We start from the raw sequence: 27,067 nt of genomic DNA, 5'->3' as shown, positions 1-27,067 counted from the left end.
TCTTTTGCGTCAGGTGAACTTCAACATACGCATGTACGCATGTTTGAAACAGTGCCGCCATCTTGTGGACGCCAGCGTCTTTGTCAGCAGCTCGTCCGCGCTCCCGTTCAGTTTGGACCTAGCGGCTTGCCGTGACGAGGAGCAAGCGTCGCCCCAGCAACAGACGGGGCTTGGCTCGATGAGCAGCAGCTGAATTCTTCTAAAACTGAGTTGAATTAGTCGTGAAGCAAAGACTCCTCTAATATTTATGTTTGCTAACCGAAGCTGTTATGGCCACGAACAACCCATCGGTGTTTCTTCTCACGGTGAATGGTCAAATTGAGGGAGCTAATGTGAGTGTTTTCCCGTAGTTAGCCTAGCCTAGCAGCTAATTTTGTTTCGCATCAGCAACGCCGGTAGCGTGTTTTTGTTATCCGAATGTGTGTTTCGATACACACAGGAGGTTAACGTCTTGTTTATTTTTTTGTTGTTGTATTTCAGTTTCCAGAGTATGACAACCTGTATTGCAAATACTGTTTTGTCTACGGACACGACTGGGCTCCCACTGCGGTGAGTAGCTGATGAAGTCATATGAGAGATGTTTCTGTTACGACGCCGTTGTATTATCGATGTACCAAACTCCAAACTCAAGACGTAAATCATGAAATGTATATTCTGTCTAAATTTGGTCACCTGAAACTCAAGCTGTGCGTACCTTTTTGCATGTGGAAGCTCTTCTATAAACCAAACCTTAAAAAAATGTCCAGATAAATGTGTTCATAAAATGCATACCCTTCAAACAGCGGTATAGTTTAATGCTGAAACAATTAGCCGATTTGGCATTTGCTTGCAAAAAAATCGGTAATCGAATAAATGCCGAAGATATCTCTCAAGCAAAAATGCCAAACATTTCTTCTCAAATGAGAACATGTGCTATTTTAATCTGTTTTTATGTTGCTGTGAATTTAATATGTTAGTGTTTTGGGCACTGGGTACTTGTGATTCATTCATTCACTATATTCTGACATATAATTGACTAAAAGACAAATCAATTTCTCAAAATAATCAAAGGATCACTTAATAACAAAAACAACAGATGGTTGCAGACAGCAGTGGTATATCTGTGTGCCAACATTCTTCTAAAATACTGGATATGATTAGTTTGTAGAGCTTTAGGCTGACTGCAATAAATCTCATTATGAGCACATGAGCACAGCTGGTGACCAGTTCCATCAGGGACTGAGGTGTTATGTTTGTTAACAAGCTCCTCAACTTTATCAAAATTAATACAGAAGTCTTCAGGAAGCTGTTAGAAGAGTCTCCCTAGGATAGAAATTACTGTTGTCTGTTGTAATAGTTGTCTAATTCACCTGTTTTATTATAAAATTGTAGAGATTATTTTCAGGGTGCAATTACCAGCGCTGCAGTAAAATATGATGGTATAGTGGTATTGTTCTGTTCTTTAAGGAAGACCATGCTCATTAAATCTGATGTAAGAAACCATTAATTATTCCCAAAGGATTGATAAATACTAATATTCCATAATATTCGTCAAAGAAAGCATAGAAGAGACTCGTGTCTGGTTATCCTCTTCTTTGAAAGTTTTTGTGTCTATCTTGTTTCTGTCTAGGGGCTGGAGGAAGGCATCACTCAAATAACCTGTAAAGGCAGTCAGTCTTCACACAAATTGATATGGAACTTCCCACTGGAAACAACGTTTAAGAGTACAAACCCATCTGGATGTAAGTGTAACTCACACATAGTTGGTTGGTAGCGGTTGTCGTTGTTTATCCGTGCAATGATAAATGTCACTGAGGTTCCAGGAGGGAATTTGGCGCCCTACAGAAATCATGTTGTATGAAGTATGAATAGTAGAGTTTCAGTTATGATTTACTCCTCATTTTACAGGGCCTCAGCTTGTGGTAAGTGTGTATGGTCCAGATGTGTTTGGCAACGATGTGGTCCGGGGCTACGGAGCAACACACGTCCCCTTCACACCTGGACAGTCAGTATTACCTCCATAAACTTCCTCTTCCTTTTCTAAATAGTGCTTACAGAAGGTAACAATTTGAGTAGTGCAAGTGATTGCATTTAACCGACTAGTTAGCAAAAATTCACATTCCTTTCCCTAAAGCATGTGGATGTTGCTTGTTTCCCTCACAAAAACTAAGCTTAACCAGAGTAAGGCAGCGTCTGATTTTTGTCTGATCTGGTTTAATTGTTTTTATTTTCTAGACATACGAGAAACATCCCCATGTTTGTTCCCGTGCCCACGTGGAGACTTCAGAAATTCACAAGGTGAGATGTGTGAACAGTTGTGCGTTTAGTTTTCTCTCTCTCAGCAGCTGTAATGCTGTTACTGATGAGTTGTGCCTGCTGGGGGAAACAGCCAATCTCCGAGTGTTATCAAATATTTACTGCTCCTCTGTGTGAGTGTGTGATTCCCACTGAGGCTAAAGTCTTTGGCCTCTAATGTGAGAATACTCCACTTCAACCTGTATTGTTTCCCAGCTGCTGTTATCATTGCAAGGAACGGCATTGGTATTCACAAGAAATTCTGGGTTTTTTTTTTTCCCAACTCCCAACAACACAATAGGCTATTATAGATGCACAGATGCACTGTGGACCTTTAGATTTGTAATCTAAACAGCAACAATGGTTAGCAGATTTTGTTTTTCCCATTTGATCTGGGACAGCGTGACCAGTACATGTATATGGTGTTCTTCTTTGCTCATGCACTCTACCTGGTTGTACTTTACATGTACATTAATGTGTCACTCACTGTGTATCAGAGATAGGGGCGATATAGAAAAGCAATTGCGTAATATTTTAGGATTGGTTGAATCTTTTTGTATAAAGATTCCTCTTTATGAAAAGTTTGAAAATTGTTTTTAAAAATTCGTCAAAAAGTGGAAAAAACAATGTAGTACATCTTGAATAAACACCTAAAATTAACCTTGTGTTTTGACAACTAATTCATCAGTCTGGTCCTTGTGTGTAATCTCTACACAATATGTACAGTATATTGGCAGTTTACTTGAAGGTGTAATCTCTCTGTAGTTTTTAACCCTGATTTTCCTCTTGTTTAGCTGGCTGTTGGGACGGCGGCCTGAGTACACAGACCCTAAAGTAGTGGCCCAGGGTGAAGGCAGGGAAGGTTTGTAGTGTATTTGCATCTGTGTGTCTCAATGTACTTGTAAAATATTGAAAACAGTAACATGTTAGGTGTGGAGCACCTATCACCTTCTCAGTACAGAAACACATTTTGATCAGAACAGCGACTCCTTGAACTAGACGTTTCAAAGATGAGTCACTTATAAATAGGTGGGTCTACCTTTAAGCTGATCTGGACCAGCGTAAGAGGCATGCTGCTCTCTCCAATAAATACAACTGAACAGGTGGAACTTGGGAGCATAATGCTTTTCAGACAATGTAATGTCAGTTGCTTCTATATAGGTAGAAAATATTTGAATAAGTTACTGTAATACATTTCCAAATAATTTTAGTGAGATAAACACTTGAATTCCCATTTAATTAATTTAGTACATTTTCATGTTAAATTCATCTGTAAGTCTTGAACGTTGTTATTTTATACATTGTGTTTTCATGCAATATGTATCCTGCATGATTTCTGTTGCAGTGACGCGTGTTCGTTCCCAAGGCTTTGTCACCGTCTCCTTTCACATCATGACTAAAGACATGAAGAAACTGGGCTATGACACAGGGCCATCAAGCCCTGCAAACACACACTCCGTCACATCTGGCTGGTCGACAGAAGAACAACCACACAACATGTGATAACGTGACTTTTTTACTTAAGACAACTTGCAGCTCCTCTCAATTTTTTTGCCATCAAAGATGCTTGGTCCTTACCGAAATGAAAGCACAGCTCTCCCTTAATATAAAAACTTCCTCACTTGTAATGGAAATCTACAATACTGCAATGCCAGTCACCTCAGAAATGAAGTGGCAAGAACACCAGGGGTACCTCTGATCAATCACACACACACAGTTCCCAATGTGCTATAGTAAAATGTGTAGAAATGTAATTTCATAGATTTCAGATTTTATTAGATGTATTCAAATTGAAGCCATTTCAAAATGTGTTTGTTTTACTATATTTTTTACTTTTTTTAAATAAATGTGGACTGTGTTCACAATGTTTTGACTATATTTTACATCAGTAAAGTTGGAATCATTTTCTACCTAAAGCCTCATGGGAAAGTCTCAGGTTTCTCATCATGTTTGGACATTTGGTTAAAAAATACAAGGACACAGACACTGGAGTTACAGAGCTGAAGTGATACACATTTTATTTTGAACCAATGCAGCTACAGTTGTCCTCATCCAACAGGGTGTGGCCTGCTGCGTTCATTTGTTTAGATGCCGTTAAAATACCACGGTGACTTTTCCTACAAAACCCATTACACAGAATAATAAGGTATACAGAAGAACAGTATGTTACAATAGTACAAATGATAAATTATATTATACAGTTATAATGCCAACGGGTTGAGCACATATCCAATAAAAAAAGCAGCCTGCTCCCAGTACTATGAGAAAGGTAAATAGACAGACATGGAAAAGAATAAAGGAGGCTGTTTATGCATATAAAGACAGACAGTCCATAAAGTCAGTTAGTCCTCTTGATAAAAGCATAGTGAATACATAGTAACACACAGAGGAGCTCGCTACACACAGGCCACATTTTCACTGCACCATAGCCACGACTGTGAAACTGCTGCAGGGATCAAGAAAAAGTGGTCAACTGCAGTGTCATCCGACAGTTTAGGAGAGCTGAATTTGTTCAAGACAGTAATGGTTTTTTGTTTCTTTCCAATGCATCAATAACACAATCGTTTCCACAACCGCTGGAGTAAAGTTAAAGGTCAGGCCGCAGTGAAATCAAGGCCAGTGACAAAGTGACATGTCTTAGCTAGAGTATCATAGTAGCATTTCATTAGCAAGACTTCATTAGCAAATCTAACTTTGCGAAACACATCAAGCGTTAAGTCTTCTTATTTTTTTTTTTTCACTTTTCCAGCTCCAATTTTGCATATATTTTGTTAAGATTAAAAATGTTTGCTGGTCTGCAAGTTAAGTGTCACATCCATTCATTCAGGACCCAAAGCATAAAAATCATCATGACCACCCTCAGTATCATCATCAAAAATCATACACACAGTTGGAGCTGCCCCTCCTTTTGCCTGAGAGAAATGAAGGTCTGCCTTTTGTGGAAATATCAAGGGTCCTGTGGTGTAGTTATCATACCACAGCAGACCAGGAGAGGGCGCCAACTCACACTAAAAAAAAAAACAAAACAAAAAAAAAAACACCTTCCACAGTAACAACATTGGCAGTGATATTAACAGAACTGAAGAGAAGGGAGTGCAGTGACCTAAAGAGAAGAAGGATCTATACATCAGGCGCAATTCATCATCTCTAGCTGTATTTCATCAACCCACTTTTCTCAACCAAGAGAGGAGACAGAGATGCTTAGCTTGCTGTCAGTAAATGTGCCGATATTCAGCAAACAGTAACACTTTCTTACACAAACTCCTGAACAAACTGTAAAATAGCTCTGAAATATAAAAAAAAAAATATATAACCATGGAGTTTCTGATAGCATGAACTTCCATAAACAGAAAAAAATGTCAGTGAAGTGTGACCCTACTGTTCAAACTACTCAAAGTACGACAACCTCAGAAATCACAGTCGCTATGACTTTGGTAACAGTTGTGCTTCTAAGAGAAGAGAATTACATAGCCTACCCATAGGGTGAAAAAACTAGAATGAAAGAACATAGACAAAAGAGAGAATGAAGATGATACATGGCTTAGCTAGTACACAGCTCCAAAACTCAGAAAGGCTTGGCTATGGACTTACAACTAATGAGTAAATAACAACAAAAAATAACCAACAAAATTAGCAACAGTTTGTTTTCAGGACATGTCTTGCGGGATCCCCTGCGCTATCAATAGACCAATCCTGGAGTAACCCTGTGTGAGTGTGTGTGAGTGTGATTCCACCAGATAATGTTCTTGGAGATAGATTAGCCACAGTAAATCCACTCACAGGTAAACTCTCTTCACGATGCTGACTGGCTGACATGCCCTTTAAACCCCGAGCTTTCTTCACAACCCTCTAGATAGATGGCTGCACTTACGCACACACACACGCGCGCACACACACACACACACACACTCACGCACTTAAGGCTGCAGATGCCTACATTACCCCTTGTTTTGACTTGCACTAACTTGAGCAAATTCTGAGTCAGTTTCCACTTTACTGAGAGACAAAAGAAAAACTTGCTCATCAAAGTACACTTGGAAGCTAAATGTATCTCTCAAACTGCACACGCACACACACACACGCGCACACACACACACACACACACAGACAACTCACCTCTTCCCTTTGACCCTTGAAACAAACTAAAACGGAAAAAAAAAACAAAAAAAACTGTCCCATGATGCCCCACTGCATCCACCACATGTTCAGATAGCAAAATACTGATGCCATCACAGTTCATGTCTTTTTCTCTAAACACACACTGGGGGAGTGACAAATACATACACCATGTGGCTGTTAGTATCTGAGCATTAACGCTGTGCATGAGCACACACACACAAACACAAATTGCATTTACGCATCTTTTCAACCCCTCGGACAAGGGGTTCATCTCTTTTGATAAGTGTCCATGTTAATCCTGAGACCCCTGGAGGTCAAAGTTCATGTGGAGGGTCAGAAAAAGGTCCAAGGTGACGGGAAGTGACCAGACGAGAGTTGTGACTGAGTGGTACCGAGAGCCGAGGCAATGTGTGTGGTCTCGGCCGTATTTTTTTAGCGGCTAGCCTCCCTCCCTAAGCTAAGGTGTAACGGTGAGCCCAACAGTCGTGGAAAAAAAAAAAAAAAAAAGAAGCAAAAAATTGTGCAAAATCCCTGCTTAGTAACACACACATACACACACAGAGTATAAACACATCTGACCATCTCTCATCCTTACTCCAGTGTGTGTATAAGTAAAACCCACTGGAATATACACAGTGTAAAAGTACTGAGATGTGCACTCTCACTCACATTCTCACACACACACACACACACCAGCTGACAGGGCTTATAAAAGATTAGCTCTAGTGAAAAGATAAGATCCTGGCGTTAGTACAGTCATACTCTCCTGTCACTCCACCACAGAAGAAGAGAGGAGCAGTCCTAAGGGAAGAAGTAAGAGAGAGGAGGCGAGTGAATGAGAGGAGGCCAGGGACGAGAGTCTGGGCCCTGTCCTGCCTCTGTGGAAAGAACTGTAAACACCACTGCTACTCTGTAAGTCTGAAGACAGATGCAAACTCTTTGTGGTCACCAACATCATCGTCAGATCAGTATGGAACACACAGGACTAGGCAGCTTGTAGCATAGAGAGAAAGAAACAGAGGAGAAAGGAGTGTGGTAAGGTCGGAGGAGGCTGGGCTGGGACTAAGACCTGGGTAGGAGTTGGTTATAAAAGGGATAAATGGGATAAGACATCTCCTTGTTAATTTTGAAGCTTCTTACGGAGCCAAAGTGGAAGAGAGACAAAGAGAGGGAAGAGGGGTAACTCTGGGGCAAGTTGTCACCCCAGTCACCCCCTCACAAAAGGAAGGGGTTGGTGGTTCCCGTGGGCTGCGTTCCAGCCTGGGGGGGCATGCTCATTAGGGGCTGAGGCATAGACATGGAGGCTGGGATCCCTGCGCTCATCCCCACACCTCCGACAGGGCCGACCCCCATTCCAGGCATCACGCGGCCCATGGGGGCCATCCCTGCCACGGGGACCATGGCGATGGGTTGAGCAGGCATGGAGGAGAGGGCCATGGGCTCAGCCATGTTGCCGAAGCCAGAGGGCATGGGGCTGACCCGCATCTGGTTGAGGGTGGGGGGAGCTGGCTGGCTCACTTGGAAGGGGTTGGCGTGGGGTGCTGCAGCTGGAGCAGAGCCACCTGGATAAAAACAGGTGAGAGACATATGAGGGGGGGTACCAGTATATTATACAGTACATCATGAGTCAGGCTCTACAATGCTCAAGAATAGATAAACTAGAACCTACTCAGGGTGCTGGTGTATAACATGAAAATAATTAGCCAAAATTCTGACTTTCCTACTGTCATTTTATGAAAGAAATCAAATGTGACCCATCCCTCTTTCCCCTGAGATCACAGCTAGTATAGACAGGACATGGTCAATGAATCAGCATGAAACTGCAGATGGGTGTGTCTGCTTGTTTGTGTTCAGGCCTGCACATGTATATCCTCGTCTCTTGGCTTACTGACTGCACTCCCAAGCTCGCCAACTGTTATCTAATCAGTACATGTTAACTAGTGTGTTAACCTGCTTTAAAATATCTTTTCTGTCCATCTATAGGAAAATCTCATTACTTTTCTTAAGCTCAATTTAAATATCTTTTCATTTTATATTAACGTCTCATCAAACATAAATGACATATAGTCTATAAAAGTACTAAAAGGTGGCAAGAGTAATAATGTTTGAAATTTCAATGACTGATCTTCTCCCCACCTGTTGAAGCCAAGAATGGGTTGACGACTGGAGCAGGCTGGGCAGGTTTGGACACCAGAGAGTCCAGATTGACCAAGGCTGCATTGGGACCCAGGAAGGACTCTGGAGTCTTTCTAGTTGGGTTTGTGGTGACAGAAGTAGATGTGGAGGTGGGCAGGGGGTCGAAGAGGTCCAGGCTACTGCTGCTAGCCAGACTGGCTTGGGAGGGGACAGAGGATGCTACGCCCCCATCACCTGGGGAACAGAGAGCAAAGGTAGTAGTTGGATTTCACTGATGACAAACTGTTACATGAGCTCCTCCCCGAGTGGGCAAAACAACATGAAATCATAATTTCTTGTCTAGTCTTGCACTGCAGAGGCTGCAGAAAAGACTGTATTTGTGATATTGCACTGCTTTACTTTGGGTTAAAAACGGCTGACATCTTGTTTTATTTTATGTATGCCAATTCTCCCGGTCAACTCTTCAGGCTTTGCAAAATCTCTCACTTGTTACCTACCCCATGTTAACACAAACATGTGCGTCCACATGCACGTGAGCACCCGCATTCACATTTACCATGAAATAAAATTGAGTTGATACAATAAAATAATCAGATGATTTTATTACTAGAGGACATCAGAGGCAGACAGCCTGGCTGTTTTTTGCAGCAGCAGTCAGACAGCAGCGGAGACATTTATTAATGCACTCACACACACGGACACGCACAAACCCAGCATGCCAGCTGCGACACACACACCGGAGGAAATGTCAGAGATGGAAACTGTCTTCTCAGAAAAGGAACTGAGATGCAACAGAGCCAAAACAAAAATCATGATAAAATCAGACAGGCCGAGTGTATTAACGCCCCATAAATCCTGTAGATTTCAGGCAGAGCTGATTCAAACTAACATTTCTACAGCTCATTTTGCAGAGTTCTTGTCCTCTACACACTGTATGGTGACCAGGTGGCTTAAAGTTTGAAGTTTTTTTTTTTCCGCTTCCGGAAAAATTTACTTTGTATGCCTGTGTTTGTGTTCCTTCTCACCTTGTCCTTGACTGTATCAGAAGTGTTTGTGTTGAGCAAGAGCAAAAGTCTGACATCAATGTCACCCTCCCACACCCAGAGGCTGCCAAACCACATGAGAAAAACACCCAGACCTGTGCCAAGCTTTTGACTGGAACCCTCTCATAAACCACCCTGAATGGAGTTGTGAATGAGTTTAATTCAGAAATTTGAAACATGTGTTGTTGATGCAGATGCACCAGAAAAAAAATTGAAAAGGTGTGGATCTGAAAGGGATTCGGTAAACTGGATGGCCCAGGTCTAATGTGCAATTAACACATAAAAGCTGTACAGATTACACCAGTGATATGGGACCAGACCAGAGCACACAGCTATTTTTCCACCACTGGATATGATCACAGCAGCATTTTGCTGCGAAGAATTATAAACCATTACAAAATACATGACCCCAGCGGCTCTAACGCTGTCTGTGCTCAGGTCTGGTGATATTTACATACAAAGACAAGACATGTGTGTCTGTGCCCCGCAGAAACACTGTGTCCTGCAGACAGGCATCACTTCAGACACTGAGGAAAAACAACACAGACTCCGTGTCATTAGAGAGACGAGGACAAGGGTGAGTACCAGTGGGGACAGAGGAGGAGGAGCGCAGGCTGTCAAACTCTGAGAAGTCCTCTTTGGACGTACCGTTGGATGCACTGAACAGGTCAAAGCTACCTGGAAGGGGACACCGCATACACACAAAAAGACAGCAGACACACAGACATAGACAGATGGAAACAGACAACACAAGTATGAATGAGTTTGGATATTTTGGTAAACCAACAAGAGACAGATGAACACAATATGCATGCAAATGTACATCAGCATTCGGTTTTTGTATGGGCTCCTTTTGACACAGCTGTTGAGCGTTTGAAATACTAGCCAGCCACCGATTAGACATTTTTCATTTCTTAAAATACAGAGAACATTCTCCAAATATCTTTTAGACGCCAATACATCTTTCCCTGACAAACTAACTAGTGAAATGTTAACTTCTTTGGTGGAGGTACAGTTATGGTACTGTATGTGATGCCACGGACAAAGCTGCTTTTTCCCTGATGGTCACCTGGGTTGGATGTCTTAGGGCGGGCAGCTGTAGAGCTCCAGGGGTCAGAGGCAGGAGTGGCGTTTGCTGCCCAGGGATCATTACTCTTCATGGGTGGGACAGAGGGAGTAGCACCCCAGGGGTCCACTGGGGCTGCTGGCTTAGGGGCAGAGCCTGAGGAGAGGGGGATAGTTTCAGAGGTGTAGAGGAGGATAGGAGTTGGATAAAACATACAAAATGTGAGGCAAAATTGGAAAGAAGGGGAAGAGGAGCAAGATGTGACAGCAGGAGCAGGATGTGAAAGGTAAAACAAAAGCAAAGTAGTGTCATGCAGGTTCTAATAACAGGTATCAACAGGTATCTGATTCAACATCATCTAAAACTGTTGCTGAACACACATCACCCCCCCCCCCTTGCAGTAATGCTGCTGAGCCCGTGGAGCAGCATTCCTATTTAACAAAGAGTCACAGTGCTGGGAGCTGCAGGTGGACAGCACAGATGACACACACAGAAAACTGACTCTTTACACAAATACTTCTCTACGATAGTCAGTGTGTAGATATCATATGACGTGACCATTTCCACTGAGAGGGTATATACCGTAAGGCTGCCAGGGGTCTGCTGATGCAGCAGCAGCCCCAGCCCCTGCGCCCCAGGGATCAGCAGTGGCGCCAGGCTCTGGGACATCCATCAGATCCATCAAAGATGACTGTGGCTAGAAAGAGACAGAGAAAGTGGGTTAGAAAGACCAGAGGACAGGAGATATGAAAAAGGGAAGAAGGAATGATGCAGACAAAAGAGGAAAGCGAAGAACGGGATAAATAAAGATACTGAGGGCATAGATGAGGAGAACACACTGATGTCATTATGTGCCAAGATAAAACATGAGCATCGTCTTCATCGCTTCAGCTCTGTGTGCCCTCAAAACTCCAGTCGGCCAGCTATTCAGGCAGAATAATGATGAACAAACTAAGCAGTCTGCTGCCAGTTAGTGGCTTCATTACTGCTACTGAAGGAACAGATGGGGTCAGAGCAAATAAGGGGAATTGGAGAGAAAAGACTATTTCAGGAGCATGGCGATGACAATGGAATAACTGAGTCACTAAGGTCTCCATGTTTGCGTGTATTTCTTTACCTCTTTCTTCTTCTTGGGCAGTTTTGCGGAGCCTGGACCTTCTTTCTTGCTCTCCTCCAAGGCCATCTGTAATCTCAGGTCATCCCCCCTGCGTATGCGCTCCTCCTAAACAGCCAACAGAGTGCTGTTAGCGTAAACAGCACGTCTACAACCTTTCCCATTTTTAGTCTTGCTATTGGGGACATTTCCAGAACAATGGAACTAATCAAATCATGTGTTGTATTCCTATTTACCCCCAAAAAATGGTTCAGTTTGTTGACCAGGAATTCGGACAGGTAAAGAGCAACGATTTCAAATATTCATACATCTTAGTTTCAGTTGTTGATCATATTACTTTCAGTTTTTGCTCTCACTTGCAAACACTAACCCACGGTGATTATTCGTATAACAATTTGCCTGTCTAATAAGTCCATAAGTAAGTTTATCGTGTCCTGCCTCTCTTGACATTACAGTAATTACACCTTTGTAATCATGGTATTCCCAAAACCCAGATGCATCTAGCTGATTTAAAAAAAACAAAAAAAAACTTGCAATGAAAACATTTACAGGCTTTAAGAAAGGTTTTAGAGATGTGTATTTGCAGGAAAATGACCCAGCACATGGAAAAGTAATCTTGTCTAGCAATATTAAATGAAAGATGATTAATCAGATACTGTATCCAAGATAATCAAATTCAGTCTGTCAAATGAACAGAGCTGCATCAGTCAATTTAATATACATTATTAAATATTTGAATATTAAAATGAGCTGGTTTCCATAGGTGCAATGTAAACTCTCTGCAAACTCCAATTACAGCTACACAGTAAGAGAAGATAAAGACTAGCATGGATTCATGCTCTGGCATGTTAGCACACATGTTTCTGTGTATTTGTGTCTGTGTGTGTACCTGCTCTGCAGCCTCTCTGCTCATGGCCAGAGCCAGTTGCAGCTGTAGCTCCTCCTCTCCGCTGGTCTGAGGTCTGGCCTGCTCCAGTTCTGAGCCCGCATTGGGAGACGTGGCTAACAAACACATTCAGAGTATATGTTAGCATCACTGCCATATGGGACAATCATACTGAAAAGCTGTGTCATTAACTTTGGAAATTCTTTATATTAATTCTCCAAAGCCAACCACTATTACAGTACTTACAATCACATATCTTCACACAGTGCTGTCTAGTGAAGAAAGTCACGTTTGAATTGTATTTGTACTGTGCAGAAAGCACTGAGTGTACGTGTGTAAATATATGCCTTAAATTAGCCTGTTAGGGACGACAGGTCCATTCAGTTTATTGGATTAGATCAGGCCATGTGGCAGCACAAAAAAATACACAGACACTGCACGTGGCAAACACATACACACACACGCAGGTCACTATCTGGCCATGAGGAAGGAGTTACGATGCCAAATGACACTCATTAAGGAAGCTTAGTGGATTATTTAATTCAGAATGTGGCCGTATGTGTTGTTCTTAGGAAGCAGTAACTTTGTTGTTTCTGTGGGAACCATGGTGTAGGAGGCAACGACAAAACACTGATGTCACCACATTACCCATCACAATTCTTGTTTCTTTTTCAATATATAATGTCACTCTGTGGCAGTTCAGCTTAGTGCAGTCTTGGCTTGGTGTGAATGTTGTGGGTGTGCAAAGGTGTTTGTACACCAAACCTGTTTCTTCTTTAGCTCAACATAAGATTTGTGCAATGATTCAGACACAAAGCTGTTTCATTCATTATAAACAGTGGACACTGGAAAAAAAGAAATGTGTTGTGTGGGTGGGATTTTTGACCTAGCATAGACCATTTCCCCCCAGAATTTAATTTCAATAATAAACATTGTCTCTCTCTTTCTATATGCCTCATTTTTTTTCCTGTCTGTCTCTGCTCCAAACAACACAGACCTGTCATGACATGCTCTGCTGCTGCTGTAGACACTCCCAAACACACACACACACACACGACTCACATCATGATGATCTTGTATATAATGTAACATTATTTTGATGACCATTCTGAATGCAGATCGTTGGAGAAGGATACATAAAGGCCAAAACAACAACACTGACACAAACATGACGTGGGGAAACACTGGTGGTTAGTTTCACTATCTGACACGTTTAACTTTGAAACCTCACACTTTGACAAACATCCTCCTGCCCTGACAAGACTTCTTTAGGCAGTAGACACATCAGCAGGTTTTTTTTTTTTTTTAAATTTATTGACATTACATCAAATGTTTCCATGATGAAGGAAGTGAGGAAATGGTACAAATAATACAATGCAGGACATTTCCCTTAACAGCTAAATGGCTTGGCCTTCCTTGAAATTGTTAAAGAAAAACTGCAAGCTTAATACTTCAGTCTGGGGATATGCCTTATAATAACGGCATATTGGGCCTATTTTGTGTTGATTACAAGCAGCACAAAAGCCTGATTTCTCCATGAGTCAAAAAAAAAAGATCTATCTAGCAACTTAATCCTCAGATCTGGGGCCTTGTCTCCTCTCCTCTCCTCTCTCTTTGTCTTGACCCATGTCTCCCTTGCTCTGTCTCCAGGCTGTATGTCTCCAGGGAAAGTGACCAGAAGTACCAGGGCTAAAGGTGTGTTTGGTTAGCTGGTGGGATTTCAGCCATGGCCTCGACATCAGCTACATGTCGCCCTTAAATAGACAGTGAGCACTGATGTACCAAAGCCTACCCAGAAGACAGTATATAACCCTGTAGAATATGCAGGAATGATGGTTTATGTGAAACTTTGGACAAACATGCAACCGTTCAAAAAAGCAGACAGAAGCCTCACAAGGTGCAAAATGTGTACTGTGTAACAGGTGATACATTTCTTCACTGCGGATATTTTCTTTCTATCAAAAGAAATATTTTCCTTGCGCTCTCTTTAAATCTTTCCAAAAACAACTGTAAAACAACGGTTTTCAGTCACTAAGCCTAAAGAGAGACTAAACTGGCTCAACAACAAACAGTGCAACACTTAATAGTAGCAAGCCAGAAAGACAAATAAACAAAACTCAAAGCCAAGTGAAACACACCAGTTTCGTGCCCACCACTGTGGGAATGGACCGTATATGGAAAATCACAATTTCTTGGCATACCTCCATGGATGTATTATAAGAACATGCATACCTCACAGACAGTTCTGCCTGCTAGCAGAAAAATGCATTTCTAAAAGCAAATTTTTCTGAATCATTCATCTACTGTTTTCACCACCTTAATTTTCTGTGGTACTATGTTTACCGATTCAACAAATAAACAGAAAAGCTGAAATTAAGCAAATACTTATGCTTAAAAAAAAAAATCAAACAAAGTTAAGGCTCTATAAACATGCAATCCAAGCTCTGAACAGAGAGAAGAGTTTTGGAGAGAAGTGAAATGGCCTGATGACCTCAAGTGTCAATAGCAGCAGATTTATGTGGTGATAATAGCAAGCAGGATTTTGTTGTTTTTTGTTTTTTTTTATCTTTGGGTGTTAACCACTAATTACCCCCACATGTGAAGACACATTTGTCTCTTGTCTCTCCAGATAAAGAATTAAGTGGCTGTTAGAAACCTGGTGAGAGAGGCAGCTCCTCAGAGGACTGTGATTCACACGTAATTTACAACATTGTATCTTTGTACATTTTCAAATGTTCTGTGTGAAACTATGAAAATGTGCATTTCTATGACCTTGGTGGGATACTTAAGTGTCGCAAACAAAGACAGAAGCTTGACTAAGCACTGGTCAGGAGGATGAGAGACGACCAAAGAGGATGAATAATAATAAAACTAAACGAAAGTCGTTTACCCTGTGGTGTTCAACTATAGACTGGGAGCTCTGCAACCTCGACTCACATTAGACCACACATGCACACGTGAACACACATACTGTATTTAAGCTGCTGATTTGAAATGAGTAAACTCCATCCATTGTTTTGTATTGATGTTTTGTGTGCCATCAGCAATATCTGAAATCACTTAGGTCATCTCTACTGCACTCAGATGGCACAAAGGACTGAACTATTCCAACTTTTACACTGAAATGAAACCTCCTTCAACTATTGGCTGGTTAACATCAGGGAAACTATAGTCTTTGAATACATTTAGAGTTAATTAATGAACACACACACACACACACAGGTTTTAATACCTAAGATAAAGCAAACTAAAGCAAATTCCCGACCTTTTGAGCCACTTGAGGGATGTTAAATATGCTAAGTTAACACCGACAGTCACACTTGCATGGCCATTCATTCACCCCCTGTCTGGACAACAATACTCGGAAAGTTCGCCTGGAATCCCAAAAATCTCCCCTGGCAACGCCCACAGCCACCGCCCAGCCTTGCTTCTATTGGTCAGTCTCTCCTTCAGTTTTCTCAACTGATGACTCAGCTGCTAGAGCTTCCGCCTCTGAGCCACACACTCAAACATAACGTACAGTACATTTACAGGAATGTAGGCCACGAAGTAAGAGATGAACATACGCGCTATGTCACATGTAAGATCCAAACCACATGCATTGCAAAAGACAGACACACACACCCATAGGTGTGTGCACACACACAGTCATCCTGCTGTGTACAAAGGAGTGGGGGTCATAAGGTGAAAGGAAAACAGGCCAAGGTTCATTTTTTCATTTCAACTTTTCCATTCTTCCCCTCTGTCCCTCTCTGCATTACTCCATTTCCCGATGGTGATTTCTGTTTCTTTTCGACTCTCTCTCACTCCATCTGTCTTTCAATCCATTTGAACTCTGCTTTTATGTCAAGCTTCCAAAAGCTCATTCTCTGTTGGAGTAATCAGAAGAACAGGGAGGTAGTGGAATAATAAAATAAAACTGCACATCACACTAGTTAAAGAGGGCAGATCTACTGTGCATTTGTAGAACTGTCACTACATTTCCACTTACACATGAAAAAAAGTACATATTTCAGGAAGAGGAAACCCTCTTCATTCATTACATATTGTCCAAGCCTTTATACTGGTAATGTATCTTAGTGCTCTCCATCTATCCTGCTACACTGTCCCCAACTACCTCTAGAGGACTGAGCGTATCATTGAAAAGAGAAGATTCAGTGTTTCCCTGAGGATTTTTTCAGCAGTGTTAATGTGCACATCAGGCTCAGCTGTGTTTGCACCATTTTGGAAAAATTTAACATCACATTTTTAAGTACAGGCCTCAGCACCCCATTAACACCCAAATGACTCCAAAGTGGTGACTCATTCATTTGTGCAGGCAAAACAAACATTTTTGCTCCATTAATTCCCATGTTATGAGCCTTACACCTCAGATAAATAAATTATGACAGCTTGAGACACAATAAAGCACAGGTGTCTATTTTCCAAATGGTGATACAAACCATGCGACCACTGTGGAGTCATTTAGGTGTTAATGAGCTGCTAACATAGTAGGCCTACACTTACTAACTTTAATATTTAATTTCTCAAAAATATTTTAATTGCATTTTTTTATAAACAACTTCCATCCTCATCACATAAGGGGACCAACCTCACAGTGGTGCAATTATTGGACATGGTTGGGTAATATTCCACAAAGACATCAGTCATTCGGTACACTGTCTGTTTAATTAGCTGTCTAACCTGAGTAATGAATGCAACATGTGCGGGTATTACAGCAGTGTACAGAATATTAACTAGTAACCGTTTAGCTTGCCTTGTAACAATCACTCCACCATGCATTTTCAGAAGCTGTGACTTTAATAAACTCAGTTCTGGTACTTGTGTTATATTTCTTCTGCCTCTGCCAAAGAAGATAGCTGAATAAGAGACTTTCCATTAGGAGAGATAGGAAGGTCTACCTTGTTACCGTATGCCACTTCTCCTGAGTCAATAAGCCAGCTGCTGCGCACACACACTCACAAACTTCTGTGTTCACGTATTTGTTTTTCGGTGTGTGATGGGATCCCCTTCATTTCATACTAGCCCAAGTCAGCTGTGTGCCAAGTGCAAGTTGCTGTAGTTTTAGCTGTTTTGTCGGGAATATTCATGAACCATCTGAAATTTCAGCAGCGACACTCATAATTCAGCAGTGAAATACTGAGATTCCTCTGTCATGTGGAGGACAGTGGTTGGGGGTGAACTCTGCTTCCTCTTCTGTGTCTGTGTGTGTGAGAGAGAGCTGAGGAATGCAGCCCTACTGCGGGACTGCAAGCCAGAGACAGAACAGGGGGAGGGGCAGGTTTCAGGATATAGGCCAAAGTTACACCAAGTGGGACACAATAATAGAGTACACTGTTATTACATGTGTTGTCAAGACATGAGCCTTGTGTGTATCTGTGTACAGCCAATGAGGAAACAATAATCTAATACTCACAGCCATGGTAGGAGGCAGGTGAGCCCTCTGACCTGCCGTACTCTTCACTGTAGGAAGTGGAGAGGTTGGGCTGAGATGAGCCTCGGCCAAAACCCATCTGACTGCTCCCTGTAGACACCTGGGCCATGCGCTCTTTGGTCTTCAAAGCCTGAGACCTAACAGGGCCAAAAGAACATAATAGGATATGATCAGTCATCTTTGATCAAATCAAGACTCTTATAATTGTTGCTGTGACGTCCAAAAGGACAAAAAAAGCATGTGGTACGAAAGGGCGGTTAGTCTTTGAGATAATGAGATCAAGTCTATTACCAAAACCTCCCTGAGAATCTGGGTTTCAAATGGTTTCAATTCTAAAGTACCATGGAAAAATCATTATGGAGAATTAAACATGCTGTCAAACAAATAATAAAGCATCCGCCTTGGGCCAGTTAGTCTAATTCTGGATATGTGCAATGCCCTAAATTTGGGAAAATCTCATCTGTGTCTGAGATATTATGTTATCAAAAGACAAATGGATGAACAAGTCAAGGCGAATATGAGACCAGCACTGGTCAACTTTATCACTTTTTCCTAAAGTCTGTTATTCTGCAAAGTCTCCAAGTATAGCCACAGAGGATGAATGAAGTAGACAACTCATGTCCAGAGTGGTGTTTGCTTCAAACTGTTATTTTAGCAAAGACTGACCATTCTGTAGCCATTTTTCAAGGATTAGTCTTTGTTGAGAACCAACAGGTGTGGAAACACAATAAGCAAAGTCCTAAAGTACCCCAGCTCCCTGGGGGATAACCACAGTATGATACTCTTAAGGGAAAAACCCCATTGTAAACCCCCCGCCCCATCTCCAATGCTGGGATTGTCATTAGAATTTGTTTACAGCCGATGACCATCAGCAGGATAATCACTGGAGTTCTTTGTACAGGGTTTAATTAAATAAGCAAGAACTACCATTAAAACCTGTCTACACTTGTCTGAGCTGAACTTGACACTGTGCCGGAAGTAGGGTCATTACTGAGAGCTCAGCTGAATGCTGCTATGTCATATAATGTAGGCAGTCTATACACATGACTTGTTAAATTATTAGTCTAATTGAAAAATACTACATATCAGCATTTAAATTCGTTTGTTTTTGTTAACTCAGATTCTTTATTAATAAAGCTTCTCGTCAGCTGTAATAAAATAGGGCCCGCTGAAAGAACTTGCCATTGTTTAACAGTTAAGGCCTAAAGCACTGCAGAGCACCTCTCCTGCATGGCTCCAGACAGCTTGGCACGTCAATCAAAGTGATGGCTGCAGAGGATGCAGTGCCAAGGTCTGGTATGGTTTAGGAGTTTGGACGACCTTGCTTTCACCACCACAGCTGAGACCAGCAGAGAAGCGAGCAGAAGAAATGGCTGAATAAAGTCTGCTGCCTCCACCAACAATGTGCAATTCAAATTGACTCCTCAACTAAGGATTCAAATTATCAACTTTAAAGGGGCCATTTCAGAGGAGGACAACTGCAAAGTCAAAGTCTGGGGAGGACCGCCTGTCATTAGTTTATTATGGCCACATCCCCGCCCTGTAGAATCGAGTATGACTTGGTAAATTGAGAATTATATTGTATATTAGACACTAGGACAGGATGGTGTGTTAGCATAAATGCTGAATCACTCTCGCTCACACTAGCTGATTGTCTGTTAGAATTTTATCAAAGATCTTACCTTTCTCCTTTTAGGCGGTCCTCGTCTTTGAGCAGGACCACTAGCTGCTTGCTCTTCTCCCTGACATTGATGCCCTGGTCTTTGCCATCTCTGTCGATGTACTGGAAGTCCTTAAGAGTCTGGATGGCAAAGATGTTCTCTTTGCATTGCAGCGCTACTCGCTCCGAGCCCGTCTTGATCAGGTAGTCGAGCAGGGTGAGTGCCTTGTAGACGTGACGCCAGTTCTTGCCGTGGTCGTTGAGCCGTTTCCAGATCATGCTCATGATTTCACTGAAGGCCACCACGTTGTAGGTAAGGTCTGCGATCTCAGACATCAGAGAAGACGATGGGCCCCAGGGGTCATTGGAAGTGGCCTCTCTCACTTTCTTCTCTGCATCAGAGTAGTTGTTTACCATGTTCTTCATCTGCCGGCGAATGGTGGAGCTTGGCATGGTGGCGGTTGAGATGGGACAGACAGGAAGAAATACACTCTCACACAGGAGAGGAGATGGGCCACAAAAGGCCGTCTAAAGAAGAGCAACTAACACGCACAGAGGATGTGAATGTGTGTGTGTGTGTGTGTGTGCGCTTCAGGTGAAGCTGCTTTTATGTGTCCGTGTGTCTGCGTCCTTTCTCACGGCACAGAAGTGGACTGTGTATGTGCAAGTCTTTTTTGTACACAGGTGTGTATGTGCTGTGTGTGTTTGTCTATGAGGCTTCTCCAGGCCAGTGTAGCGTTCCTGAGTCCTCCAGAACAGCGTCTGTTAAAACCATCTCCACACACACGGCGCTGCCTGCACACATGACCACGCCATCACCTAGGACAAACAGACAAATAGCAGGTTAGTGCACAGAAGGAAAGACATTTAAGAGGGGTCAAAGATATGTGAAAGGGGAAAATATATTACACTGCACCGAAAATGAAATATCATACATCACAACAACAGCAATACATCCGCGTTCTGATCAGTTTGTGAGTTAAGTGCCCAAATCTGAATAAACTCAGTATTTGTTTTAAACAATTTCCCATTTCTCTAAAACATTCTGTATGAAAACAATCCGTATTTTTTTCAACCTACCTTTAATTACAAAAACACTGAAAACTAAAAGTAAACAGCCAAAAGAATATCTATTTCAGACAATAAAAAAATTTAAACGGACAACAAACCATCTGGTAGTGTCACGGTTTTAATCTGAGTGAACTACTGACTGTGTAATCTCCACAGCTAAACAAAAATTGTGTATCTATAGGAACAGCTGTAGTGCCTTCCTTTTTGAAACTAGACAAAACAATACATTTCATACTTTCACACTTATGAGCAATTTCCATGCAGGCGCAGAAAGCCTGCCTCCTTCGTATCATACAAGGCCAGGGTGGTGTGACCAAGAAAAGCGTATGCACTTTTGTAATCCCACTCGAGTTTACAGTAATTTGACTCAATTGCAAATTACAAGGCAGGGTGTTGAAAATGAATAGGGTCCGGGGCTGTCAGGTCTGTGTGGTCATGCTATTTCCAGGCTGTTCAGAAAGCCTTAGGTGGTAAAGCAGCTCATTGGGTGGGCTTGGAGGACAAGAAAAGGCAGCAAAAACATAACATGAAACATTCAGAGACAAACACAAGATTATCTGGGACCAATCAGAGGATGCCATGAGAAAAACATAAAAATAATAATCAGAAATCCACAAACTATTTAAAAATATCTACACAACTAGTGTCTCACAGGATAATAATGTCTTACTCAAAGACTTTTACTGTAAAAAAAAAAAAAGCTCCACAGTAATCTGCCATAGATTATATATGAACAAGCCCTCTCTATATACTGATTTACCAGTTTATTTGGTACACCTGTATCTTAAAGCATTATACATATTCGGTTTTTGATTACACTGTTGGTGTAGACGGGTCTAATTAATAATTTCCCCAAAATAATGGCAAAGTTTGCACAGATGTGTGTAGTATCATTCTAAAATTTAAATAATATGAAATCTGTTTTGATACCAGTTTAGCACAAGGGAAGGTCAGGACAATCTATACAAAGAAGCCACAAAGGCATTCGCTAATTTTAGCAGAGCAGGATTCAACGCTTTGCTAATTTAATTTTGGAAAAATTGAAGCATTATTCTTGAGCAATTTAGATGGGTGAGCCTTTATCGGCGCTCTTTCTGTGGATCAGCGAGTGTCTTAACACTCAGTATATTGCTCTGAGAGACGCGAGAGCAATGAGTGAGTAAAAATGTGTTTCCACCCTTTGGTGGGTGGCAAGGGAGATAAACCATTTCCAGTCTGATGATGACTAGAGGAGCGACTGATGACTCCTCTGTCCTGTTTCTAACAGATCAGCAGCCCAGCTACTAATCACTTCCTGACTGACACACACACACACACACACACACACATATATGGAAAGTGTGTGGACACTTCTAAGCTCCACACTCAAAGACACTTCAGAATGAAAAATGTCACTTCAGCATATAACCTTTACAAAAAAACAACTTTACCCTACATGCATCTTCCATTACCAAGTAGTGACATTATACTTGTGTGATATGAGCTGCTCAGAAATAAAAATCGATTTCACGGAAATGCAATATTGTAATACCGTTTGAGCTCAGCTACAAACACACCACAGCAGGATCTCCTTGGCTTGATCATTAAGTCAGATTAGTATATAGACTGGTCCTCCTCTATCCAGAGAAAATTTGTTGAGCGCACACACGTATCACCTACTACTGTCATGCACCACATTAGCAGAGCTATATACAATCCCACTGCACACTTACCAAATCTCTTTTAAATTATTCTCGGTAATAAAGCGCTTAGGTTTTCTGAGATCTTTCTGTGCACACTGTTCCTCAGCCTACAATCAATGGTGACCCATGATGACTTATCCTATTCAGTTTCTGCAGTCTGATCCCTGCACCAACATGCCCCTAAACAAACTTCTTTCATGAATAGACTAAGAGTGGTAAAAGTAATTAGCTGCCTGTGTGTGCCTCTGTGTTAAATACAGCAAGATCTATATATATATTTTTTATTCCCAAAGTTAAAAGTTGAATATGAATATTTGTGCATATGTATGCATCTGTTTGATGGAGCTTCCTGCCTAGTAATGCCATGGAAAGACAGCTGGGGGGGACGGGGGTGAGAAACGAGGAGGAGTGTGAGTGTATGTGTTTGAGAGGGGGTAAGAAAACAACTTGGCAGATCCCGTAAATTCACTTAACGCCAGTGAAATGTGATTCCTGTGGAGCACCCCCCCCCCCATCCCCTCCAAACGTTCCCTCGTCACCTTCCTCCTCACCCTGCATCCGCATGAATACAGCTCAGAACTAATGACACATCTGCTGCTATAATCACCTATTCACCCAAGGCAGACAGGAGGAAGAGAGGAGAGTCTGTCTTGTCCACGCCACCCCCCTGTACCCCCCCACCCCACCCCACCCCGGAACAACCCCCACCACAAGACACCGCCAGCCCGCCTTCTTTCAGTTCTTTTTGCTTAGATCACTCAAGCCACAAGGCCCTGAAGAGAGGGCACACAGGACTTATGTTTGTGTGTGTGTAAAAACACATATTCATGTATCAGTGCAAGTTCATTATGTCCAAATGACTGAGCCCATCATCATTCCTGTCAAACTGCCAGAATGCCATGTAGAATAGAGAGCAACCAGAAAAAAAAAAGTCCTGGATCTGCTTCTTTCACATGAACTCACACCTATATTCTGCTGCCACCCTTTTGGTCTCCTCCTCTTTGGTTGTCTGTACATCTGTATCTAACTAACACACAAGGAGGATAAAGAAATTCGAAGAGAAATTAACAAAATTTGATGCATTTTGTTATGGGTGAATTAAATCTTAAACCTTGAGGGAGGGAGATATGGTGACATATGCTAAAAGACAATAGATATTTCCCTACTTGTATATATTTGGTGAGACAGACTTCCTGCTGGCAAAAACTGATTTAAATTGGATAATGTTTTGTCTCCTGATATTAGCCACAGTTACTTCAACATATTTGGCTGTCTTTTCTGTCATCACGCTGTCAAATTCACATAGAAATTCATGACTAATGATAGCACAATCATAGCATTAGCAGAAAAGTGACAGTGCCCTGTAACAACACAGAAGGCCACACGCATCTAATGTGGTCACAGAGGTTTAATCCAAAGTCAGCCAAGGTTTTTTAATGGATCACATCAACAATATAAAGCTTGATCATTTTTTAAAGATCAATTTGCTTGCTACCAGTATGGTAGGCTATCAGAAATACCCTCTCACATCATACTGAGTGTGTGAATGACTGCCAAGTAAAATGCAGAGCTCACAAACAGTCATTTCAATTGATGATATGACATTGTAAACACGATACAATTGATCGTATCAGCGTCTATATCACCAAACACTTAGTATCTTAGGACTGTAGATAGAACAATGTGAGAGACATTGATGTCTGCAAATGAACCACATTAATGGAGAAAGAAGCACACGCCTGGATGGACAGTTGTTGCTGTGCCGTGAATGTAGACAAGGTGTAGTAGGGACTGAGAAATGGAAAAACATTTTTCATTATCCCAATTCAACCTGTGGGCAGTTTTTGAGACAATGCTATGACCTATAGAAATGTGCTACAGAGTTCAACATTCCTGGAGATTCCAGACAATAATATTTCATCAAGAAGAAAGTGAAGACTGGACACAAGTGAACTGCCTGACACAAGAACACAAATCAAACCTGATCCAGAATCTGATGCAAGAACACAAATCAAGTCTATCCTGTGTGTGTGTGTGTGTGTGTGCCAGTGTCTGTGTGCGTCTTGGCAAAAGCTGGGTAAACTGTGATTAGCATTAGGGGTTGAGAAGCAGTACACTGAGAACAGGTCTACCTTGCCAGGCCCACACAGCAAGAATAAAGCTGATCTGGAGATAGGAGGCTTGCACAACCAGGTGCCTATGTGCTGAGTTTGTGTGTGACAGAGCATTTTTATGGGTTAAAGAGAGACAGAGTGGAGTGTGCAACAATGTGACATCGAGCAGCCCAGCCGGTCCTTTAACCATCCATTTACTTCTTTTTAGGTACATTCAAATGTATTTAACCCTCAACTACTGGAGGATTAAGTCCATACAAGCCAAACTAAGACTTGAATCAAGTCTAACCCAGAAACAAGCCAACCACTAACACATGTCCCAAAAGCCCTTAAGTGATTCTAAGTCTATGAGGGATATGATGAGCATTAAGCCTGAAGCAGTGAGGAAAAGAGAGGAGGGGAAGCCACCTTCTGATCGGTATGTCACCCCGCCTTTTGTCCTCCCAGGCCGGCCAAGAGAGACAAAGCTAAGTCAGGGACGGTGATGATGCATCTGTCACCCACTGTGACTGACCGATCACCCTGACAATAGACAAAGCCCTACCCCTCTCTCAAGCCACGTTTATGTGGAGCTCAGTGCAGCTCTGACAAAAAAAAAAAAGCTCACATCTTAACAGCACACCACCTGAAATAAAGAAACCCTACCACTGTTAATTATCTTTCAGCAAATATTTTATGCTTGCCTTCCTACCAGCAGGTTTGCAGCTGGGAAACGGAGCGTGTAAACAGACAGCGCCCACACACCGTGAAGAAAAACCTCAATAAGTATATAGACATTTAGTTTTAGCTTGACCATCCACAACAGTATGATCTGACTTAGCAGTCCACTTTATCACTGCATGGCGCATAGGTAAAGGATTTAAAAAGAATCAAGCAGCTCTATAAAACACACACAAAAAAAAAAAATCACGGCGTTTCCTCGAACTGATGCGACTGATAGCACATAAGCTAAAGCAGCTTTAGCTAAAGATAATTTCTATGCTTGATAAAATGTCATATTTCCGACCAATTCAGTCAAATAACCCGCTTGAATTGTGAAATAATGTTAGGTGTAACGTCACCAGGGATACAGGTTTGTGCACCATCACTTGAAAAACTACATCGGGTGGAATAACTAGCTCATATGCTACTTATGGTAACCGCTAAAGCTAGCAAGTTGAGTGCAAACTTGCGGTAAGTATTCGTCGTTAGCTAGCAAACAATGTTAACTTGCTTACGTTGCTGTAATTAGTTAACACAGGTCGAAAAGTGTAAAGCCCGACAAAAGTTTGTTTCATTGCATATTCTATATACCACCAGATTTGCCATTGATTTTGGTAGCGCTCGGAGATCCGACCACTGACCAAGGCTTACTTCTAATACGTTCTCAAAACTTGGCTTTGAAAAAAGTTGGATCAAAGCTAGCTAAGCTTGTGTTTGTATCCACGGCTAGCAAAGCCAGCCACTCTACCATAGCCCGGGCTAAAAGCTCAACTGTTGATCACTGAGTTTCTCAATGTAACGCAAGGCTTACCATTTATCAGACTTAAAGCCAGCCCTACACTTGGATACACAAGCATTCCGGTAAGCTCCCAAACGCATTTTCAGTGTTAAGATAGCCAAGTAGCATGCTAAGCTAGTTAGCGATCCTTCAAGCTAACAGCCAAGACGGGTGCTCGGTGGAGACATCACCAGAGCAAACTGGATTACAGGACACTCTGGAAAAACAAAACAACTCGACTGTCTTAAAAGCCGAAGGTAACTTACCAGTTTTTTTGCGTTGTGTCGGGCTCTACTTTTAGTCCTGGGATATAAACCCATACACGAATTACGCCAATTCCAAGGGAAAAAATCAAGATAGGGTACTTATTTGGGTGTTCTGGGAGCTTGTTGCGCCTCCGCCTAGCTATGTCTTGCTAATGCTAAGCCAGCTAAACCCAGGCTACACGTATCTCCTCCTCCAGAACATGGCGGGCAGTGGGAGGGGGGGAGCTGGAAAGGGTGTGACCAGGGCGGCTTGACTTGCCTGTGGCACTGAAAGACCCTTCACAACCCGCTGAAAATTACGGCTATGTCGCCCTCTAAGTCCTATATGATACATGAAAGCAGCAGCGCAGGCCCGTTTCACACTGCCATACAGAGTCACCATCATGGTAATTCATGTATATCAAGTTTTCACAGCTATGCATTGCTGCTGGGAGAAATGTGTCAGTGCTGGTTAACAAGGTCTGCTTCAGGACTTCAAATTACAAGGACAATCCTATTTCTAAACATAGTTGTAGTCCCTTTTGTTTTAGCTGTTTAGTGATTGAACAGACCCGTCAGGTAAATCAGGTTATTCTCAGGAAACTTGTTTTATAATTTCCCTTTCTTTTTTTTTCTTTTTTTTTAACATAAAGTTGTATCAGCCCCAAAGAAAGTACACTACACAAGTAAGTGCATGTCATGATTTGTTAATACCTGGTGTGTGTGTGTGTGTGTGTGTGTGT

General features: G+C 42.0%; 2 protein-coding genes across 5 annotated transcripts; one reads left to right on the top strand and one right to left on the bottom strand.

The window, feature by feature from the left end:
* The first annotated feature begins 132 nt into the window (after positions 1 to 132).
* On the top strand, positions 133 to 5,413 carry b9d1 (B9 protein domain 1). Its single transcript, XM_071474129.1, has 7 exons — positions 133 to 332; positions 481 to 549; positions 1,610 to 1,721; positions 1,888 to 1,984; positions 2,215 to 2,277; positions 3,069 to 3,136; positions 3,620 to 5,413. The coding sequence occupies exons 1-7, from the start codon at positions 270 to 272 to the stop codon at positions 3,775 to 3,777; spliced, it is 630 nt and encodes a 209-aa protein (XP_071330230.1). The 5' UTR covers positions 133 to 269; the 3' UTR covers positions 3,778 to 5,413.
* epn2 (epsin 2) lies at positions 4,267 to 27,067 on the bottom strand. Of its 4 annotated transcripts, none has more exons than XM_071474124.1 (10): positions 26,346 to 27,067; positions 19,755 to 20,551; positions 18,055 to 18,209; positions 12,642 to 12,754; positions 11,756 to 11,860; positions 11,221 to 11,335; positions 10,642 to 10,794; positions 10,158 to 10,250; positions 8,530 to 8,763; positions 4,267 to 7,955 (listed from the first exon to the last, which is right to left on the bottom strand). In XM_071474124.1, exons 2-10 carry the CDS (start codon positions 20,183 to 20,185, stop codon positions 7,609 to 7,611), a joined length of 1,746 nt encoding a protein of 581 aa, XP_071330225.1. In that variant the 5' UTR covers positions 20,186 to 20,551; positions 26,346 to 27,067; the 3' UTR covers positions 4,267 to 7,608. The 4 variants fall into 4 exon arrangements, with proteins under 4 accessions (XP_071330225.1, XP_071330227.1, XP_071330226.1 ...); XM_071474126.1 differs by having other exon boundaries at positions 10,221 to 10,250; positions 26,346 to 27,061; XM_071474125.1 differs by lacking the exon at positions 26,346 to 27,067 and adding an exon at positions 26,113 to 26,310.

This window comes from Trachinotus anak, unplaced genomic scaffold, assembly GCF_046630095.1.
Source record: "Trachinotus anak isolate AG129_WGS33_773 ecotype Australia unplaced genomic scaffold, CSIRO_AGI_Tana_v1 ptg000003l, whole genome shotgun sequence".
Taxonomy (NCBI): domain Eukaryota; kingdom Metazoa; phylum Chordata; class Actinopteri; order Carangiformes; family Carangidae; genus Trachinotus; species Trachinotus anak.
Note: the sequence above shows the minus strand (reverse complement) of the source record. Positions and strands in the feature narration are given on the sequence as shown.